This window comes from Ailuropoda melanoleuca, chromosome 13, assembly GCF_002007445.2.
Source record: "Ailuropoda melanoleuca isolate Jingjing chromosome 13, ASM200744v2, whole genome shotgun sequence".
NCBI lineage: Eukaryota > Metazoa > Chordata > Mammalia > Carnivora > Ursidae > Ailuropoda > Ailuropoda melanoleuca.
Genome location: NC_048230.1, coordinates 13,165,758 through 13,186,006, shown reverse-complemented (window position 1 = coordinate 13,186,006; position 20,249 = coordinate 13,165,758). Strand labels below are relative to the sequence as shown.

General features: G+C 36.8%; 1 protein-coding gene across 2 annotated transcripts in view; it reads left to right on the top strand.

The window, feature by feature from the left end:
- The window catches only part of CLTC (clathrin heavy chain), a 67,290-nt gene that overhangs the window by 16,889 nt on the left and 30,152 nt on the right, over positions 1-20,249 (top strand). For both annotated transcript variants that reach the window (XM_011229995.3, XM_002923319.4), the window contains exons 2-8: positions 3,305-3,512; positions 6,295-6,563; positions 7,022-7,183; positions 9,743-9,856; positions 10,305-10,478; positions 14,028-14,225; positions 14,960-15,160. In XM_011229995.3, coding sequence (XP_011228297.1) covers positions 3,305-3,512; positions 6,295-6,563; positions 7,022-7,183; positions 9,743-9,856; positions 10,305-10,478; positions 14,028-14,225; positions 14,960-15,160 — 1,326 coding nt within the window. The remainder of the gene's footprint in view (positions 1-3,304; positions 3,513-6,294; positions 6,564-7,021; positions 7,184-9,742; positions 9,857-10,304; positions 10,479-14,027; positions 14,226-14,959; positions 15,161-20,249) is intronic.

Below are 20,249 nucleotides of genomic sequence, written 5' to 3'. Positions count from 1 at the left end.
TGCCATATGCATGTAATAACTATTCAAAAAAATAAGTAACCTCTTTTCTTGGACCTAAGTTTATTGATTCCATATTTTTTTAAATTTATAATAAAAAAATTATTTTGAAGTCAAAATTTTACTGAAAATTTCCAAGCATATAGCAAAACAGAATATCCCCAGCTTCAATAGTAGCAACATTTTGCCAATTGAGTATAAAAAATGTAGCCAGAATTTGGATATTATTGTGTATTCTCTAAAAATAGCTGTTAAGTTTGGAGACTCTTTCATGTCCCCTGAGTTTGTTAGTGGTTTGTTGCACAACTTCTGTGGTAGATAGCTCCTATACCATCAGACTTTTATAATTGACTAAGAATTTTTTATGGTTAGTTTATGTTGTTGAAAATAATAACCTTTTTTAAAAACATTGTTGCATTTTAAGTTTTTATCTGTACCGATATTAGTAGACATAGTTATCTATAATAACCCTTTTATATGATCTATTTTAAGGATGTACCTAAGTCAAAACTGCTGTTAATGATGGTGTCTTGTCCTACTACTGTGTGTTTGGGAATGTTTCCCTTTTGAATATGTTGTAGGAAAATACAGGAAGAATTGGTGAGTGTTCTGAGCACTTTCACTGAAAAGTATCACTAGTAAGGAAAGAAAAGTCTCACTGACCTTATTTGAAGAAGTGGAATCAAATATAACTGTTAACTGATAGGAATATGTCACTTGAAGTTCCTGTCACCCTAACAACTGGGAGAAACTTTTTAGGAGGGAGCAATTTCTTTTGTAGTAGTGTAAATGGGGATTGCTTAAGTATGCTTTTTAAAATGTTTAATCATGTGGAATTGGTGAGAGTGTGACACTTGCCTCTTGTTTAATTTTGTTTTTTGAATACAGCATGTATGTCTATTTCATGTGGAGTATTTTGAATAGCACTAGTACATTCTTGGTAGAGAAGATCAAAAATATATACGCATAGCTTTCGTGGTAGAATGTGTAAATGAAGAATGAGAAAAGAATGTAAGATTATATAGATTGCAAGGAGTGCAAGAACCCCACCCATTTGTAACCAAATCTGCTTTTTCTGCAAATAAAACAGCCCTGAGTCTGAAGGTCAGTGCTAACTGTTGACAACATGCTTTTTTGACTGATTTATTTGGAGACTAGTTGGGTATAAGATAGAAAGTTTTCTTGATTTTTCTTTTTTTCTTCTTCTGTCTTTCCTAATAGTTTTCTTTTCTTATAGCTGTACCTGCCTCTGAGGAATAATTTGGGATTCAGTTAGCTACTATTTGACTAACACTATTAATTTGTACTCTTTCTCAACATTGTAGGACTTAAGCTTGTCTTATGTGAATGTTTGGTATAGTGACTTAGAAACATAGGATTCTTATTTTACAGAATAGTTAAGAAGATAATGTGTTGCTTTTACACATAGAGTTCTAGGTGATCTGGGAGCCATTGGAATTTATTCTCCACAAGTATTAGAAAGGTAACTGGATTAGATTTACAAGAGTTTGAGGACTGTCCACTCAGAAAAATAGAGGTATATACCTCTGAAACTAGGTGGACAACTTGGCCTCCAGAAGCCCACCCACAGTCCTTTTATATGTGGTTGGAGACCTCTTTTATTTATCTTCCTTCATTAATTCTGGACCTAAAAGTTACTATAAAGTTAAAGTCAGGAAGAAACAAAAAATAATATTTTATAAAGTTTTATTGTAACCAAATTTATTATAAATTACTTATCTCACGCTTGTATACTTGCCTTGCATTGCAGGGTATACTTGAGTTTGTAAAGCCAGTTAATCTTCTATTTTATTACCATGTTTGTATTAATAGTTAAAAGATTGCTTGACTCCTTGCCCTGGTATTCAGTAACTGAGGTACTGTAACTACACATTATAACTGGTTGTGCTTGCAGTCATTGAGGTATAAGAGGAAAGTGAAAGTGAAGTGCAGTCTCTTAATCTTATGTTGTATTTTACTCAGATCCTGGCCTGGTTATAATTAGTCCTATTAGAATTTGACAGAAGAATTTAGATAAAATACAATTAACTTTGGCTCAGCCAGTCCATAAGAAAGTAATGACAGTGGTGGTCTCTGAGGAGGGAATCTGGGTGACTCAGGCAGAAGGAAGACTTGTTCCCCCAGCATTTTTTCATTTTTATTTGCGTTTTGTTCCATGTGAACTTATTATACATTGGAGAAAAGAAAAAAAACACTAGTCTGGTCAAGGCTAATAAAACCTTCTGGTAATTTTTTAGTGGGACTTAATCTGTCATACTATAGTTAGTCACCCAGAATATTAATGACCCAGTCTGGTAGAGCCCTCCTTCTAGCAAGTGCCTTTTGATCTTACACACTTAATGGGTTTTCAGATACCTACTGTCTTTAGATCCTCCTTATTTAGCAAATATTTTAATATCTTTTGAGTATACAAAGCAAATCTGATTCCATCATTTTCCTTGTTAAAACCTTTCAGTACCTTCCTTTGCCTATAGAAGACATTCAGGATTCTTACTGAGATACATTTAGCTCATCAGTCTGGCCCTTGCTTGCCTTTAAAACCTTAATTCTTTTTTTCTGCAAGCCTTTCATAAGTCTGTACTCCCAGTGTTAACAGAAGTACTTGTATTTTCCTTAGCAGATTACCCTTTCACATCTCTAGGCCCTAGTATCTGTTCTTTCTGTTGTGCATTCTCTTGTCTACCTTCCTTGAAAACATTCCTTTAGCTGTGGTCCTTTGACTAGGTCCCTCTTACATATCTTTGTTTTGGTATTTTTTGCAAAGCATTGCTAATTGTTTACTTGTCTGTCTGCTTTTGTTAGTATGAGTTCCTTTAGATAAGAACTCTGAAATTTTAAATCTTTTTATGGTGAATTTTCGGTTTCCCGAAGTACAATGCATGTGAGCAAGTGACCGCTAAATATTAAAGGGGGTAAGGGAGGTTAAATCAAGAAACATGGGTGACCTCAGATGCTCTGAGCCACAAAGACTAGCTCTTAGGTGTAGCTCATTCCTTTACTCTTTTATGTACTTGTTCTGCCTCTTAATTTTAACCACTAGTTAATCTCTAGTCAAAACTACAAGGTTATAACAAGATAATTGAATGCCGTATTTGTTGGAAGAACAAAAGAGCCATCATTTGGCTATCAATTGCCTCATTTGAATGAATATAATGGAGTTGTCACTGTTGACCTTAAAGCATTAATGGTTAAAGGAGGATGTGTAATGATGACAATACATGAATGTCAAGTCTTTCTGATTCACTTCGTAACATGATTTATTATGTTTTTGTTTTTTTCCCCCCAGCTCCAGAACCTGGGTATAAACCCAGCAAACATTGGCTTCAGTACACTAACTATGGAGTCAGACAAATTCATCTGCATTAGAGAGAAAGTAGGAGAGCAGGCCCAGGTGGTAATCATTGATATGAATGACCCAAGTAATCCAATTCGAAGACCAATTTCAGCAGACAGCGCCATCATGAATCCGGCTAGCAAAGTAATTGCATTAAAAGGTATAAAAGATTGTGGGGATTTGTTTCTTTCTTTTTTTCCCCATGTTAATTTATTCAGATACAGTAATTAGGATTTACCTTTTTTAGTATGTTGATTAAATTTGGTTAAATCTGCAAAATTAAATCTATTACTAAATTTGATTTTAACTGCTTTCACGACTTGGCATGTTTCTGTGGAATGTCTTGCTTTCTACTCAGCATAGACTATTTGGAAAAATTTTAAGTTTTGGATTGAATGAATTTACATTTTATACCTCCAGTGTGACAAGACTGCTAAAAATATAACTCCATGTACAGAAGACAAGAAATTAGTGATTCATATTCTGGAATAAAATATACTTTAATATTAGTACTTAAACATTGCAGAATTTTGTTATGAAGATAAACTTAAACATTTATGCTGTGCCTTTTTTATACTTAGGTGTGTGTTTCATTTAGATTATCAAGTTCTAAAAATGCCTTGAATTGGGTGACTGGCTGGCTCAGTGGGTAGAACATACTACTCTTGATCTCAGGGTCATGAGTCCAAGCCCCACCACGTTGGGTGTGGAGCCTATTTTTTTTAAAAAATGTCTTAAATTTACACCGATTGTTAAAAGTGTGTATATATTTAGATGGATATTAAAGCTTTGGGATCAAGGGTGTTAGAGTTTATTCAGACTAACTTTTTGTTTCTCACAGTAGGGAACTGTACAACCTAACAATCAAAGCAGTTCAAAGAAGCTCATACTGTCTGGGAGCCTATGTTAGTTTTTTTCCTTTGAACTGTAGAGTGAGAATGTAATTGACCCTTTAAAACAGAAGTTTGTGGGAGGACTAGGTGACAAGCTGGCTGACTTTAAAAAAGGCATTTAATTGTCTGTATTTTGCTTTGTTTTTCTTCTTGGTAGTAGGAGGAAGAGTTCAGGTTCCTAGTAATTTCTTGATAAATTTGTGGGTGAGTTGTTAAAGATGCTGAGATTTTTAAACAGATTTTGCTTCACATAATTTAAACTTTGTATTTGGTAGTGATACTGATTGGAAATTAAATGCAGGGTTGGAGGCAAGCATAGTCAAATAAGTCATATGTCACCATTACGTATCCAAGATAGGCGTTGTTGATCTCGTCTTGAGATGGTCCAGCTTTCACCTGGGACCACATGTTTAATGACAGCAAGCTTCTTGCATCTGTTAAACAATACATGTATTATACTTTAAAGTATTAAGCTCCCTTCAGCCTCCTTAAAGAATTTAGATTCAGATGCTTAGCAACTCTCACACCGCTCTATTAAAAGGCCATCGTTTTAATTTTCTCACAGTTCTTTTCTATTTTTAATGTTATTGTTATCTTATCACATTTCTTAATGCTTTCTTATGTGTGCAGATGGTGAGTTATCTTAAATTAGATTGTATTAGTTATTGTCCTGTTATATAAAAAGAATAAATTGAAAAGATGTTCAGAGCATTATAATAATAGCATTATAGATTTGTGCCTGTATGTCTATGTTACAGAGTTAAGCTGTCATCTTACCCTTCTTCCCAAATTACCCTACGTACATACACTCCAACCCCTTTTGTGTAAAAATAAATAAAAGTCTGTTAACTAGGGTCTGGGAAAGGCAGCAAAGGAAAGTCAGTCATTCCCAAATATTGCTTCCCTCTGAAGCCAATTTAAACCCCTCGCTTCTTTTTATAAACAGGACTATAACTCTAACAATTGTTCAAGTCTGGTTGTGGTTTACATATTGTGTGGGATGGGAATAGCATTGTTTTATGGAAGAAGTTTTTACACATGTGTAAGAAGGGTCATGGTACAAAGCTGTATGTTTTGTGTCCCATTCTGCCAGCTCTCCCTCCCCTCCCGCTATCCTAACAGTTTTTGTTTTTCAAGAGCCAGATTATCTGTGGCTCAGGAATGGAGTTTTCCTTAGTCTCTAAGGACTAATCTGGATTAGCTAGCCTTGAGATTGCTGTGGGCTTTGACTCCGTTAATTTAGACCAAATCACTTTTTGTTCTGATGGATTTCAAATTACAAGTATAAGCCTTTGCATCTGACTCCGTGAACTCTTAACAACACTTGAGGCAAATTTCATCCTCTTTTACTAAGTGTTTGCTGTCGTAATTGGATGAAGCGTGAATTTTGTTTGTATCTCCAGCATATTAACAGCATCTGAAACTGTCCTTCTTTGTCTCCTTTTTTTCCAGCACCTCTACCTTTTCCTTTGTATCTTAAACCAATGAGATGTAGCATGTACTTCTCTTATGTGCTTGGTGCAAGGCAGAGTTGAAGTAGATCCTCCTCCAAAAAGGCAGTTTCCACAAGACTTGGTTGGATGGGGGATGACTGCCTTTGAGAGTAGACATTTTCCCTGTGTGTTTGTATGAGATTTGCTTTGTTCTGTGTACCTACAACTAACTTAGTTTATGCATAAACATTCTTAATTACCAGCATGAAGGCTACAACCTTATTTATCATCACTGTTAAGTCTTCAGACTCATTTTCAGTTGGGATTTAGAATTCTATAGAAGTCATACTATTTATTTTAAAATGTCTTTAGTAGAGATAATGAGATTTGAGTAGAGCTAATTGCTTCAGCTGTAGAGATAGATTGTTGGCTTAGTCTCCGCTATCTCTTCAAAGGTTGCTGCTCTATCAGTGTGACTTCTGTAGTTGGTTATTAGTCTCCTGATAGAGCCATTTTATTTTGAAGTTACAGGTCTTGTTACAGAGATAGTCTAGCTAGATAATTTATCCTGAACTTTGCTTTCTTAATGATTCGTAATTCTTAATTTTGTTTTTAGCTGGGAAAACTCTTCAGATATTTAACATTGAAATGAAAAGTAAAATGAAGGCCCATACCATGACTGATGATGTCACCTTCTGGAAATGGATCTCTTTGAATACGGTTGCTCTTGTTACGGATAATGCAGTTTATCATTGGAGTATGGAAGGAGAGTCTCAACCAGTAAAAATGTTTGATCGCCATTCTAGCCTTGCAGGGTGCCAGATTATCAATTATCGTACAGATGCAAAGCAAAAGTGGTTACTTCTGACTGGCATATCTGCACAGGTAACAATTTTCTAGGTGTTTAATAAAAGGTATAGAGAATTAATGTGAGCAGAATGCAGTTTATTTTGAAATTACATCTTCTATATTTAGTACTGGTGAATCAAACTTATTTTGAAAGCCTTTTTTTTTGGTTTCTTTTTTAAGAAATAAAGCTTGCTAGCTTAATGGCTTTATACTGACATACATTTTCAGAATACTCTTACCAAGTGATTATTTTTTTCAAGATACTGTAAAGAAATGGGTGTTTTTGAGGCACATATTAATCTTTAATAAGATAATGTTGGAGCCAAATTTTAAATTAAGAAGTATCAAATCTACATTGAGAGACTAAATTTACAAAGAATTATAAATCCTGCCAAAGGTGATATGAAGCATTTTAATTATTTTATTGGTTGATGACTCTTGGGAGTCATAGATTAATTGGGTCCCCAAACTTTGTTCTCTTTGCTCCTTTGTAGCAAAATCGTGTGGTGGGAGCTATGCAGTTATATTCTGTAGATAGGAAAGTGTCTCAGCCCATTGAAGGACATGCGGCTAGCTTTGCGCAGTTTAAAATGGAAGGAAATGCAGAAGAATCAACGTTGTTTTGTTTTGCAGTACGGGGTCAAGCAGGAGGGAAGGTAAGTTTTGGCTTTGGAAATTATTTTTTAGTAAGAACTTGTCTTTTGTCTCTCTACTAATTTAATTAGTCCTCTAATTTCAAAATAGTTTTCTCCTTTCATTGTTAATTTGTTTTTAATATTCAGATTTGTGGTAACTTCGTTTAAATTCTGCTTCTAGTGATGCTTATCTAAAATAATGTTTCCTAATGATACTTGTCTAAAATGAATAATGTTCTTTAACAACTTTTTTTATATCAGCTGTTTATAGTGACACTTTATTTTGCTTACCTTTACCAAAGGCCTTAATTTGATGTTTTTCAACTTTACTGTGTATGAGAATGTTTAGGGTTGCTACAGTGTACATTTGTTTGCCTTATATCTAGAGAGTCTGACTCAGTAAGTGGAACCCATAATCTATATTTTAAATGCCCTAGGTGACTGGATGTGGACCAAAAGTTGAGTAATATCCTCTTAAGTCAGCTTCTTAGCCCTGGATGTACATTGGAATCACTTGGACAAATTGAAGTACTTTACATGTTGGGGTTCTTAGTTACAGTAGAAACAAGGCCTGGTTGATTAGAATATAAAAAGTTTAGTGAAAAGATAACGGATAGTTTACAATTAGCTAGGAAGTTTAGGGACCAAGCTTTGGGGGAAAATGAGGAAGAGTAAAAAGGAGAATGGGCAGCGCCATGTTCTCAGTCAAAAGCCCTGACATAGAAGTCTGAGGACTTAGCTGCTATTGTGACTGACTGCACTGCTGTTTGCCACAGTTAGTACTGCTGACCTGGAAACTCTGTTAGCTGCTGTTGTAACTGCCTGAGTAGAATCTCTGAAGTCTTCCATAAGTAGTTAAAGTTAAGATAGAGATTGTTTGAAATCCATAGCTTCTTAGAGAGGGAGCATATGCATGGAAAGTTAAAATTCTGCGTAAAATTTCAGAATAAGAATCCCTGAAATGAGGGATGATCCAGTCAGCCTCTTAATATGACAAAGATAGAAAACAATGGTATTTAGTCTGCGGCCATACCACCCTGAACTTGCCCAATTTCCTCTGATCTCAGAAGCTAACCAGGGTCGGGCCTGGTAGTACTGGGATAGAAAACATTGGTATTTTGGTCTGAATTGATAGACTTTCACAAAAAGACGCATAAGTTTTAGAAGTCAGATATTATCCTTAAGACCTAAAGCTGAGATATTTTTTTAAAAATCCTACTGGGAAAAAACTTTAATGTCATTTTTCTAGTATCTGAAAACCTGTTAAGGGTTCTTGAGTCTATTTGATACATTGTGCTATATCTGTTGTACTCTGCCATGGCTTTTGGAAGGCAGCTGTGTTCTCTGCAGCAGTCTGCAATGGCTTTTGAAAGAAAACCATTCTTGTCAGTGTGGGTAGTTATCCAAATTAAGGATGAGACCCGGGGCGCCTGGGTGGCTCAGTCGTTAAGCATCTGCCTTCGGCTCAGGGCATGATCCCAGGGTCCTGGAATCGAGCCCCATAGCGGGCTCCCCCCCTGGGAGCCTGCTTCTTCCTCTCCCACTCCCCCTGCTTGTGTTCTCTCGCGCGGGCTGTCTCTCTTTGTCAAATAAATAAATAAAATCTTAAAAAAAAAAAAAGATGAGACTACAATTTTCATATGGTATATATCTTGAAAACCATATTGTTTTTTATTTGAGTCCATTCCTGATATGACTAAGCTAAATATAAAATGCTCTTTTATTGAGATTTTTTTACTTTTCTTGCCTCGTTGATGTGCAGCATCAGATATTTTAAACCAAAATGTTCTCATCCATGAGGCATATGTGATTAGAGAAACAGCTTAGGTGTATACTTTCTATCTGTGTTAGAGTAGACGTATAGGCAGAGAAGAATTTAACAACATAAGTTAGGATTCTGTTTGGAAATAGTAAATTATAATTGAAAGCCATGAGAAAGTACCTTCCTGGGTCATATATTACCATTATGTGCCCTTAGTTTATGGTAGATTGAGGTGTGATCCCTCCAGCTATTTTTAAAAGTTTTAATCTCAAAAGAATACATAGGAAGCTACAAAGACAATGCAGAGAGAGCCCTGTGTACTTTACCTTGTTTTTGGTTACATCTTACATACCTGTAGTACGGTAGAAAAACTGGAAATTGACATTGGTACAATTGTATCATTCTGTCATTTAAAAGGAATAGATTCATTATATACTATTCTTTCACCACAGATTTTCCCCCTCTATTTCTTTATTGTCACACCCACTTGCTCCCCCACCTTCCGCAATGTCTCTAACTCCTAACTAATTCACTCTGCATTTGTATAATATTGTCACTTCAAGAATGCTATATAACTAGAACTGTATAGCATGTGACCCTTTGAGATTGGCATTTTTTTCCCCCACTGGGCGTAATGTTCATGAATTTTTTTTTTTTTAAATTACTGAGGAGCATCCCATGATATAGGTGTACTGTAGTTTAATATTCACTTATTTTAGAACATTTGGGTTGTTTCCAGTCTGGGGCTACAAATGAAGCTGCTGTGATCAACTGCTAAATGAACGAGATTTATATCAATTTTATTTTCTTTTGAATAGTTACATATCATTGAAGTTGGCACACCACCTACAGGAAACCAGCCCTTTCCAAAGAAGGCAGTGGATGTTTTCTTCCCTCCAGAAGCACAAAATGACTTTCCTGTTGCAATGCAGGTATTTTAAGCAAACAAATGAACTTTTAAAATCTCTTCTCATAACAAAATTAATCCCAAAACTGCTACTCATAGTTGATATAATCCCAAAACTACTACTCATAGTCGATATAATTTAGTAGTGCTTAGAAAAATACCCTTTATTCGATAGTAAAGTTTATTAGTGGAACTTTATAAAGAAATATTCTTAATTTTCATGTATTGCATAAGCTGGGTTATCCTAAGTTCAAAATTATGTTTTCTCTTCTATACATTTTATTCATGCTCTTTGTTTACTGTAAGAGCTTGGGATAGTAAATGGCTGTAAAAATGAGGAAACCATATATATTAATTTTTTGTATAAGCCTCTTGTCAAAGTTATAGAATTTAGCATCTCTAAAATGGAATTGAATTAAGTTTTCCCTTTGTAGATTCATGATTTTACTGAAGTGTTGATTTTCTTTATACAGATCAGTGAAAAGCATGATGTAGTGTTCTTGATTACTAAGTATGGCTATATCCACCTCTATGATCTTGAGACGGGTACCTGTATCTACATGAATAGAATCAGTGGAGAAACAATCTTTGTTACTGCACCTCATGAAGCCACAGCTGGAATAATTGGAGTAAACAGAAAGGGACAAGTAAGGAAATCTTGAAACAAATTAAACAGTGAACCGTTAACTTGACTTTTTCTTCCCAAAAAGCAAATGTTTTGGATGTCAGAAGTAATATATACATAAAAGTACAGAAGCGTATTTGATAAAAAGTCTCTCTTTGATCCTGACTCAAAGAAAGAAACTGTTTGACATATAGCCACTTAGGATTGTGTTTATCTGTCTTCATTGTCAAAAGAAATGACTCTTGGGTGGCTCGGTCTTTTAAGTGTCTGGCTCATGATTTCAGCTCAGGTCCATCTCATGGGTTGTGGGGTCCAGGGATCGAGTAGGGTTCTGCACTCAGCAGGGAGTCTGCCTGAAGAGTCTGTTCCTCTGCCTCTTCCCTCCTCTCAAATAAATAAATAAATCTTTAGAAAAAAAAAAGGAAAGAAATGACTCTCCATGCAAAGAAACAATTAGGGTCACATTTGACAGGTGGTTTTTTTTTTTTTAATAGGGATTTTTCTCTTCTGTGATTGTTAAAGACAGTCAACTACTGGGGAAAGAATTCTTTCTACCTCTCTTTTTCTCCTAACTCTTTAATTATTACTAAATATTTAATGTTGGAAAGTGATATATTACAGTAGCTATTGCGGGGTACCTGGAAAGTTATCCAATTAGATAGGGAAAATATTAGCTATTGTAAAATTGTCAGAAGTGATCCTTTTTCTGTTTTCTTAGTATTTTAGTTGATCAAAATTATTCCACCAGGAGGTATCTTATTTTCTAAAAAATGGTTCAGAGTTTAAAGCAGTACTGTTACTGATCTTGCCTTTTGCTAGTTTTTCTTCAAATTAGTGTTTTCCCCTGAAAGTAAGCAAAGGAATTAGATAGGTTCCCCCCTCCTTTGTTCTGTTAATTTCTGGGAAATGATATATATGTAAAGAGGCAAATATTATAGAGAAAGGGAAGTCTTTCCCTATCTATCAATTCCCTGTCTCATCTCCATACTTGGTTAGGTGCTTCTGCTTTATGCCCCTAGAATTTAGGTAGCCCTCCTCATTTACATCTATCACAGTGAATTACAATTGCTTGTTTAACTGCTTCAGTCACTATTCTTTATTAGAAAAGGGGCTTTTCTTTTTATAAAAATTACATTTCTATACCAACCAGTGTCTTGGCACTAAAACAACTTTAAAAATTCAGTAGCTTTCATTTATTCAGTTGTATGGGTCTCTCTTGGAAAAATCAGGAATGAATTGGCCTTTTGGTGAACTAGGTTAGTGATAATTTTATTATGAGGTTATTAAACTAAAGACTTCCTTATTTCTGCTACTGTGCTGATATTTTTAAGGTAATAAAGTATCTGGGAAAATTTCACCATATATATTTGCCATTCATAACTCTGATTATGAGAATTTTTTGATTATTCTCCTTCCGAATAAATTTTCTGTGCCAGTTGCTTTGAGTGGGGAGATGGGTGTTTATAGTGACCTTAGGCCTCAAGGCATTTGCTCTTGTTTTTTTTTTTTTTTTTTTTTTTTAAAGATTTTTTTTTTTTATTTGACAGAGATAGAGACAGCCAGCGAGAGAGGGAACACAAGCAGGGGGAGTGGGAGAGGAAGAAGCAGGCTCATAGCGGAGGAGCCTGATGTGGGACTCGATCCCAGGACCCCGCGATCACGCCCTGGGCTGAAGGCAGACGCTTAACCGCTGTGCCACCCAGGCGCCCCTGCTCTTGTTTTTGATCACAGTCAATTGCAGCTGGACATATGCCCTGAAGTAATGAGTTTTTGGTTTCTATTGATTTAAAAATCAAAAGCAATAAAGAGAACATTATTGCCAATATCTAGCTTAAATTCTGAACTTGGTAGAACTGAGTGAGTACTTCAGAGGTAGAGGAACCTTCTCTGTCTCTTGTAGATATTAAGTACTGGTTGCTAGAAATCTGCTAGAACAATCTAAAATAGGATAAAGGTGAGTCTGGATTTGATGTTTGGGGAGGACGAAGGTGTAGCAATCGTTAGGAAGCTTCAGACAGTGTAATTGAAACCGGATTTATTCATCTTCCTTATTTTTCCTGGGAACTGAGCACTAAATTAAGGGGGAGAGTCTGGAATGCAAATGACTGTAAAGAACAAGTAATTACTTCCTTTAATGTCTTGATTTGTAGTAGAATGACATGAGGCAGATACAGGATAGCCTAAACTTCAGGGTAGGGGGCTCTGACCTGTAGAAGTGAAAGCATTTGGAAGTTAAAATGTCTTCATTTTTCTCAAAATAGAACAGGCAGGGTACACGGTTACCTATCTCTTTGATTATTTAGTTCTCAGATTGTGTTTTCATTCTTGTTCGTACTGGGACAGAAATTTTCCATTTTCATTTACTTAACAAATATCAAGCATTTATTGCAGGCAAAACACTGTCTCGTGCTAATAATACAACTCAGGAAGGATATGTCCCTGTCCTTATGTGGAATAGTGGCTGAGAAACAGATGAGAAATTATAGTATGAGGAGAGCTGTTGGAATAATGTAAGTAGACTGTAAGCTGAGGTGTATAACCAGCTGTGGTGTTGGGGAGAGGAATGGATATGTAGATAGTGAAGTGAAGGCTCCCTTTCTCATGTCAGTTGATAGTAGTTCAGATTTTAGGCAAGTAGGGCAGCATTCTGTGATAGTGATTTTTTTTTTTTTAGGAGGGCTAAGGGTGAGTAACTGTTCTCCAAATAGAACCAGTTAGGAAGTGCTCTTTGCTGATGCTACATTTATTAAGCACCTACTGCATACGTTGCACTATATTAGGTGCGTGAGGATTCAGTGATCTCTCCCCTCATTGAGTATATAATCTGGCCTCTAGGAGTGTAAATGTAATTAAAATTACTGAAAATCCTTGTTAAAAAAATCTTAGAGTTAAAAGGAATATACCTTAAACTTCTTCCAAATGAACCTTAGATTTCATTTAGATTGCAGAGCTTTTTCATAGTCCTATAGGTGGTTCAGACTACCTCCCAAGAGTCGATAAACCATATGGAGAGCTGCCTTTCAGAGCTCAGCTTAAACGGGAGCCTTAATCTTTGATATTAACCTTGTTAAGAATGAATGGATGATAGCAAAGCAATTAGTTTAGACAGTATGAAGATACTATGAAGTAGGTGGTAATTTATATTATAAATATGGCCATATTTTAAGAATCCCCAACCAAATGGGTTAGCAGCCTTTAGTCTTCTTTCTTCTGGGCTTGCTTTTTTTGAGAGCATGCACGTGCATGTGTGTACAGGAGCAGGGGAGGGGCAGAGGGGGAGAGAGAAAGAAAGAGAGACTCTCAAACAGGCTCTATACTTCAGCACAGAGTCCGACACGGGGCTTGATCCCATGACTCTGAGATCGTGACCTGAGCTAAAATTAAGAAATACTTAACTGACTGAGCCACCCAGGTGCCCCTAAATTTTTTTTATTTTTTTTATGGCAACAAGAATGCAGTTGTCGCAATTTCATTAGCTTTATAACTCAGTTGTAAACAGTTTTAAACAAATTTGGTATCATTGATATCCAAATGAATACATTGGAGCTATTCATTAATCTTTAAATTGCAGGTTCTGTCAGTATGTGTGGAAGAAGAAAACATAATTCCTTATATCACCAATGTCCTACAAAATCCTGATTTGGCTCTGAGAATGGCTGTACGTAACAACTTAGCTGGTGCTGAAGAACTCTTTGCCCGGAAATTTAATGCTCTTTTTGCCCAGGGAAATTACTCAGAGGCAGCAAAGGTAGCTGCTAATGCACCAAAGGTAAATAGTTATGGAAATGAAGTTGCCATGATTGGATTAATGTTAATATGTTCTATTTCTAATAATGTTAGAAGTGGAACCAGCTTTCCCCAGAGAAACTAACCCTTTTTAGTTGCATTTTCCTGTAGTATAGGTTACTTGTCAGTGCCTCTAGACTTGGTTAGCTTTTTAAAACTTGGTGTCAGAAGATTATGTAGATCTAGTAAGCCATGATTTACATAGATGTATTAATGTTCAGTTACTTAGTTACAACACTGTTTACCCTCATGAATGATAGTTACTGATTTTATTTCTAAACTTGAAAACTAAATCGATTTCTGTTTAATTTATGGAAGAAGATTTGTCTGAAATTTAGCTGAATTTATTCTCATCACCTTAGTATTATGTTGGACTGAATTAACACCCTACACCCTGGTCAGTATTACGAAGTTTGCACTTAATGTGAACCTGGGACAATAGCTAGCTATAACTACTTTATGATTATGCTGTTCTCTTGCACATTGGCATTGTAATTGGATTGGTGTATTTCTGATTCTGAATAATCTCATAACCTTGAACCAGATATGTGACATACATTGACTGAATCTTTGCTATTTAATGTATGGAAGATTTGGAATTTGTTACATTGGTAGATGAAATCATGCTTTTAAGATTGACCCAAGAGATCCTTGGAGTTATTAGTGTGATGTTGGATCACCTTTAAAAGGAGTCTTTCACATTTCTCTTTCTTAAAGGGAATCCTTCGTACCCCAGATACTATCCGTCGGTTCCAGAGTGTCCCAGCCCAGCCAGGTCAAACTTCTCCTCTACTTCAGTACTTTGGAATCCTTTTGGACCAGGGTCAGCTAAACAAATATGAATCCTTAGAACTATGTAGGCCTGTACTTCAGCAAGGGCGGAAACAGCTTTTGGAGAAATGGTTAAAAGAAGATAAGGTACATTAACTTATGCTAACATACTTTTGCTTTGATTGTATTTATTTATTTATTTTATTTTATTTTATTTTATTTTATTATATTATGTTAATCACCATACAGTACATCCCCAGATTCCGATGTAAAGTTTGATGCTTCATTAGTTGCGTATAACACCCAGTGCACCATGCAATACGTGCCCTCCTTACTACCCATCACCAGTCTATCCCATTCCCCCACCCCCTCCCCTCTGAAGTCTTCAGTTTGTTTCTCATAGTCCATAGTCTCTCATGTTTCATTCCCCCTTCTGATTACCCCCCTTTTCTTTATCCCTTTCTTCCCCTACCGATCATCCTAGTTCTTATGTTCCATAGATGAGAGAAATCATATGATAATTGTCTTTCTCTGCTTGACTTATTTCACTTAGCATTATCTCCTCCAGTGCCGTCCATGTTGCAGCAAATGTTGAGAATTCGTTCTTTCTGATAGCTGAGTAATATTCCATTGTATATATGGACCACAGCTTCTTAATCCAGTCATCTGTTGAAGGGCATCTCGGCTCCTTCCATGATTTGGCTATTGTGGACAATGCAGCTATGAACATTGGGGTGCATATGGCCCTTCTCTTTACTACGTCTGTATCTTTGGGGTAAACACCCAGTAGTGCAATGGCTGGGTCATAGGGTAGTTCAATTTTTAACTTTTTAAGGGACCTCCACACTGTTTTCCAGAGTGGCTGTACCAACTTGCATTCCCACCAACAATGTAGGAGGGATCCCCTTTCTCCACATCCTCTCCAACAATTGTTGTTTCTTGCCTTGTCTATCTTTGCCATTCTAACTGGCGTAAGGTGGTATCTCAGTGTGGTTTTGATTTGAATTTCCCTGATGGCTAATGATTTTGAACATTTTTTCATGTGTCTGTTAGCCATTTGTATGTCTTCATTGGAAAAGTGTCTGTTCATATCTTCTGCCCATTTTATGATTTGTTTATTTGTTTCTCGTGTATTGAGTTTGAGAAGTTCTTTGTAGATCTTGGATACCAGTCCTTTATCTGTGGTGTCCTTTGCAAATATATTCTCCCATTCCGTGGGCTGTCTCTTAGTTTTTTTGACTGTTTCCTTGGCTGTGCAGAAGCTCTTTATCCTGATAAAGTCCCATAAGTTCATTTTATCTTTTATTTCTCTTGCCTTTGGAGATGTGTCGTGAAAAAGGTTGCTCTGGCCGATGTCATAGAAGTTGTTGCCTATGTTCTCCTCTAGAATTTTGATGGATTCCTGTCTCACATTGAGGTCTTTCATCCATTTGGAGTTTATTTTTGTGTATGGTGTGAGAGAGTGGTCAAGTTTCATTCTTTTGCATGTAGCTGTCCAATTTTCCCAGCACCATTTATTGAAGAGACTGTCTTTTTTCCACCGGATGTTTTTTCCTGCTTTATCAAAGATTAGTTGCCCAAAGAGCCGAGGGTCCATTTCTGGGTTCTCTATTCTGTTCCATTGGTCGATGTGTCTGTTTTTGTGCCAGTACCATGCTGTCTTTGTGATCACAGCTTTGTAGTACAGCTCGAAATCCGGCATTGTGATGCCCCCAGCTTTGTTTTTCCTTTTCAACAGTTCCTTGGAGATTCGGGGCCTTTTCTGGTTCCATACAAATTTAAGGACTATTTGTTCCAGTTCTTTGAAAAATGTCCTCGGTATTTTGATCGGGATAGCATTGAAAGTGTAGATTGCTCTGGGTAGTATGGACATTTTAACTATGTTAATTCTTCCAATCCATGAGCATGGAATATTTTTCCATCTTTTTATGTCTTCCTCAATATCTTTCAAAAGTGATCTATAGTTTCTAGCATATAGGTCCTTTACGTCTCTGGTTAAGTTAATTCCAAGGTAACGCATGGTTTTTGGTGTTATTGTAAATGGGATGGATTCCCTAATTTCTCTTTCTTCAGTCTCGTTATTCGTGTATAGAAATGCAACTGATTTCTGGGCATTGATTTTGTATCCTGCCACCTTACTGAATTGTTCTATAACTTCTAATAGTTTGGGAGTGGATTCCTTTGGGTTTTCCATATAGAGTATCATGTCATCTGCAAAGAGAGACAGTTTGACTTCTTCTTTGCCGATTTGGATACCTTTGATCCCTTTTTGTCTTCTGATTGCTGTTGCAAGGACTTCTAGTACTATGTTGAATAATAGTGGCGAGAGTGGGCATCCTTGTCGTGTTCCTGATCTTAAGGGAAAGGCTTCCAGCTTTTCCCCATTGAGAATAATGCTTGCAGTAGGCTTTTCATAGATGGCTTTTATGAGATTGAGAAATGTACCCTCTATTCCTACACTCTGAAGGGTTTTAATCAGGAAAGGATGCTGTATTTTGTCAAATGCTTTTTCTGCATCAATTGAGAGGATCATATGGTTCTTGAGTCTTTTCTTGTTGATATGATGTATCACATTGATTGATTTGCGAGTGTTGAACCATGCTTGCATCCCAGGTATGAATCCCACTTGGTCATGATGGATAATCCTTTTAATGTACTGTTGGATTCTATTAGCAAGGATCTTGTTGAGGATTTTGGCATCCATATTCATTAGAGAAATCGGTCTGTAATTCTCCTTTTTGAGGGGGTCTTTGCCTGGTTTGGGGATCAAGGTAATATTAGCCTCATAGAATGAGTTTGGTAGCTTTCCTTCTGTTTCTATTTTTTGAAATAGCTTTAGGAGAATAGGTATTATTTCTTCTTTGAATGTTTGGTAGAATTCCCCAGGAAAACCGTCTGGGCCTGGAGTTTTATTATTTGGAAGGTTGTTTATCACTGACTCAATTTCTTCATAGTTAATTGGCCTATTTAAGAAATCTATTTCTTCCTGTTTCAGTCTTGGTAGTTTATAGGTTTCCAGGAAGGCCTCCATCTCTTCCAGATTGTTTAGTTTTTTGGCATATAGCTGTTGATAAAAGTTTCTAATAATCCTTGCAATTTCAATGGTGCTGGTCGTGACCTCTCCCTTTTCAGTCATAATTTTAATAATCTCAGTCCTTTCTCTTTGTTTTTGGACAAGTTTTGCCAGTGGTCTATCAATTTTATGGATTCTCTCAAAGAACCAGCTTCTAGTCCTGTTGATCTGCTCTACTGTGGTTCTGGTCTCTAATTCATTGATTTCTGCTCTAATCTTGGTCAACTCCTTCCTTGTCAGTGGGTTAGGCCTGTCCCTCTGTTGCTGTTCCAGTTTCTTGAGGTGAGAATATAGAAACTGCATTTTAGATTTTTCTATTCTTTTGAGTGAGGCTTGGATGGCTATGTATTTCCCCCTTAGGACTGCCTTTGCAGTATCCCATAGGTTTTGGACCGTTGTGTATTCATTCTCGTTGGTCTCCATAAATTGTTTAATTTGTTTTTTGATTTCCTGGTTTATCGAGTCATTCTTGAGCAGGATGGTTCTTAGCCTCCAAGTGTTTGAGTTTCTTCCAGGTTTTTCCTTGTGGTTGAGTTCCAATTTCAGAGCGTTGTGGTCTGAGAATATGCAGGGGATAATTTCAATCTTTTGGTATTGGCTGAGACCTGTTTTGTGTCCCAGAGCATGATCTATTCTTGAGAATGTTCCATGGGCATTTGAATAGAATGAGTATTCTTTGGTTCTGGGGTGTAGTGTTCTATATATATCTATGAGGTCCAACTCGTCGAGTATGGCATTCAAAGCCTTTGATTCTTTGCTTAGTTTTTGCCAGGGTGTTCTGTCTATTTCTGATAGTGGGGTGTTGAGGTCCCCTACTATTACTGTGTTCTTATCTATATGTCTCTTTATTTTGGTTAAGAGTTGGCTTGTGTATCTTGCTGCTCCCCTGTTGGGGGCATATATATTAATAATTGTCATATCCACTTGTTGAATACTTCCTTTAAGAATAATATAGTGCCCTTCTGTATCTCTCTCTATGGCCTCTAGTTTAAAATCCAGTCTATCTGATATGAGAATTGCTACTCCAGCTTTCTTTTGAGGTCCATTTGCGTGGAAGATGGTACTCCATCCCCTTACTCTAAGTCTGAATGCATCTTTGGGTTCAAAATGAGTCTCTTGTAGACAGCAAATGGATGGGTCATGTCTTTTTATCCAATCTGCAACCCTGTGGCGTTTTATGGGAGAGTTTAAGCCATTTAGATTGATAGAGATTATTGACAGATATGATTTTAATGATGCCATTTCTCTTTAAAGTCTTTGTATCGGTTGTGACTTGCTGCTCTGTATCACTCTTGGGGCCTTTTTACCTTTATAGAGCCCCCCTTAATATCTCCTGTAGGGCTGGTTTCGTGGTTACGAAATTGGTTAATGATTGGCGATTTTGGAACGTCTTTATTTCTCCATCAATTCTGAATGACAGCTTTGCTGGATAAAGGATCCTTGGCTGCATGTTTTTCTCTGAAAGAGCTTTAAAAATGCCCCCCCAAGCCTTTCTCTCATTCCAGGTCTCTGTAGACAGGTCTGACGTAATCCTGATACCTTTGCCTTGGTACGTGAGAAATTTCTTTGCCCTGGCCGCTTTCAATACTGTATCCTTGGATCTAATATTTGCGAATTGCACTATGACATGCCGTGGCGTAGGTTTGTCCTGGTTGAGCTTGGATGGGGTCCTCTCTGCCTCTTGGACACGAATGCTTGTTTCCCTTGCTAGATTAGGGAAGTTTTCAGCTACAATTTGTTCAAATATCTCTTCTAGACCTCTGTTTTTCTCCACCCCTTCAGGGATGCCGATGATTCTGACATTGGATCGTTTCATAGAGTCAGTAATCTCCCGTAATCTACATTCGTGGGCGTGGATTTTTTTAAGACCAGCTTCTATTTTCGTTTTTTCTTCTACTAACCCATCCTCCAATTCGCTAACGCGTTCCTCTGCCTCGGTGACCCTGGCCGTCAGAGCCTCTAGTTTTGACTGTATTTGGCCCACTGAGTTTTTAATTTCTGTCAGATTCGCTCTCATTTCTGCCCTTAGGGATTCTATATTCTCAGCAACGCTTTCTCTGATGCTTTTTTCAAGTTTACTCATCATCTTGACCATTGTTGCTCTGAATTCCATTTCTGATAATTGGGATACATCCATATGTATTAATTCTGTGGCCGAGGCCA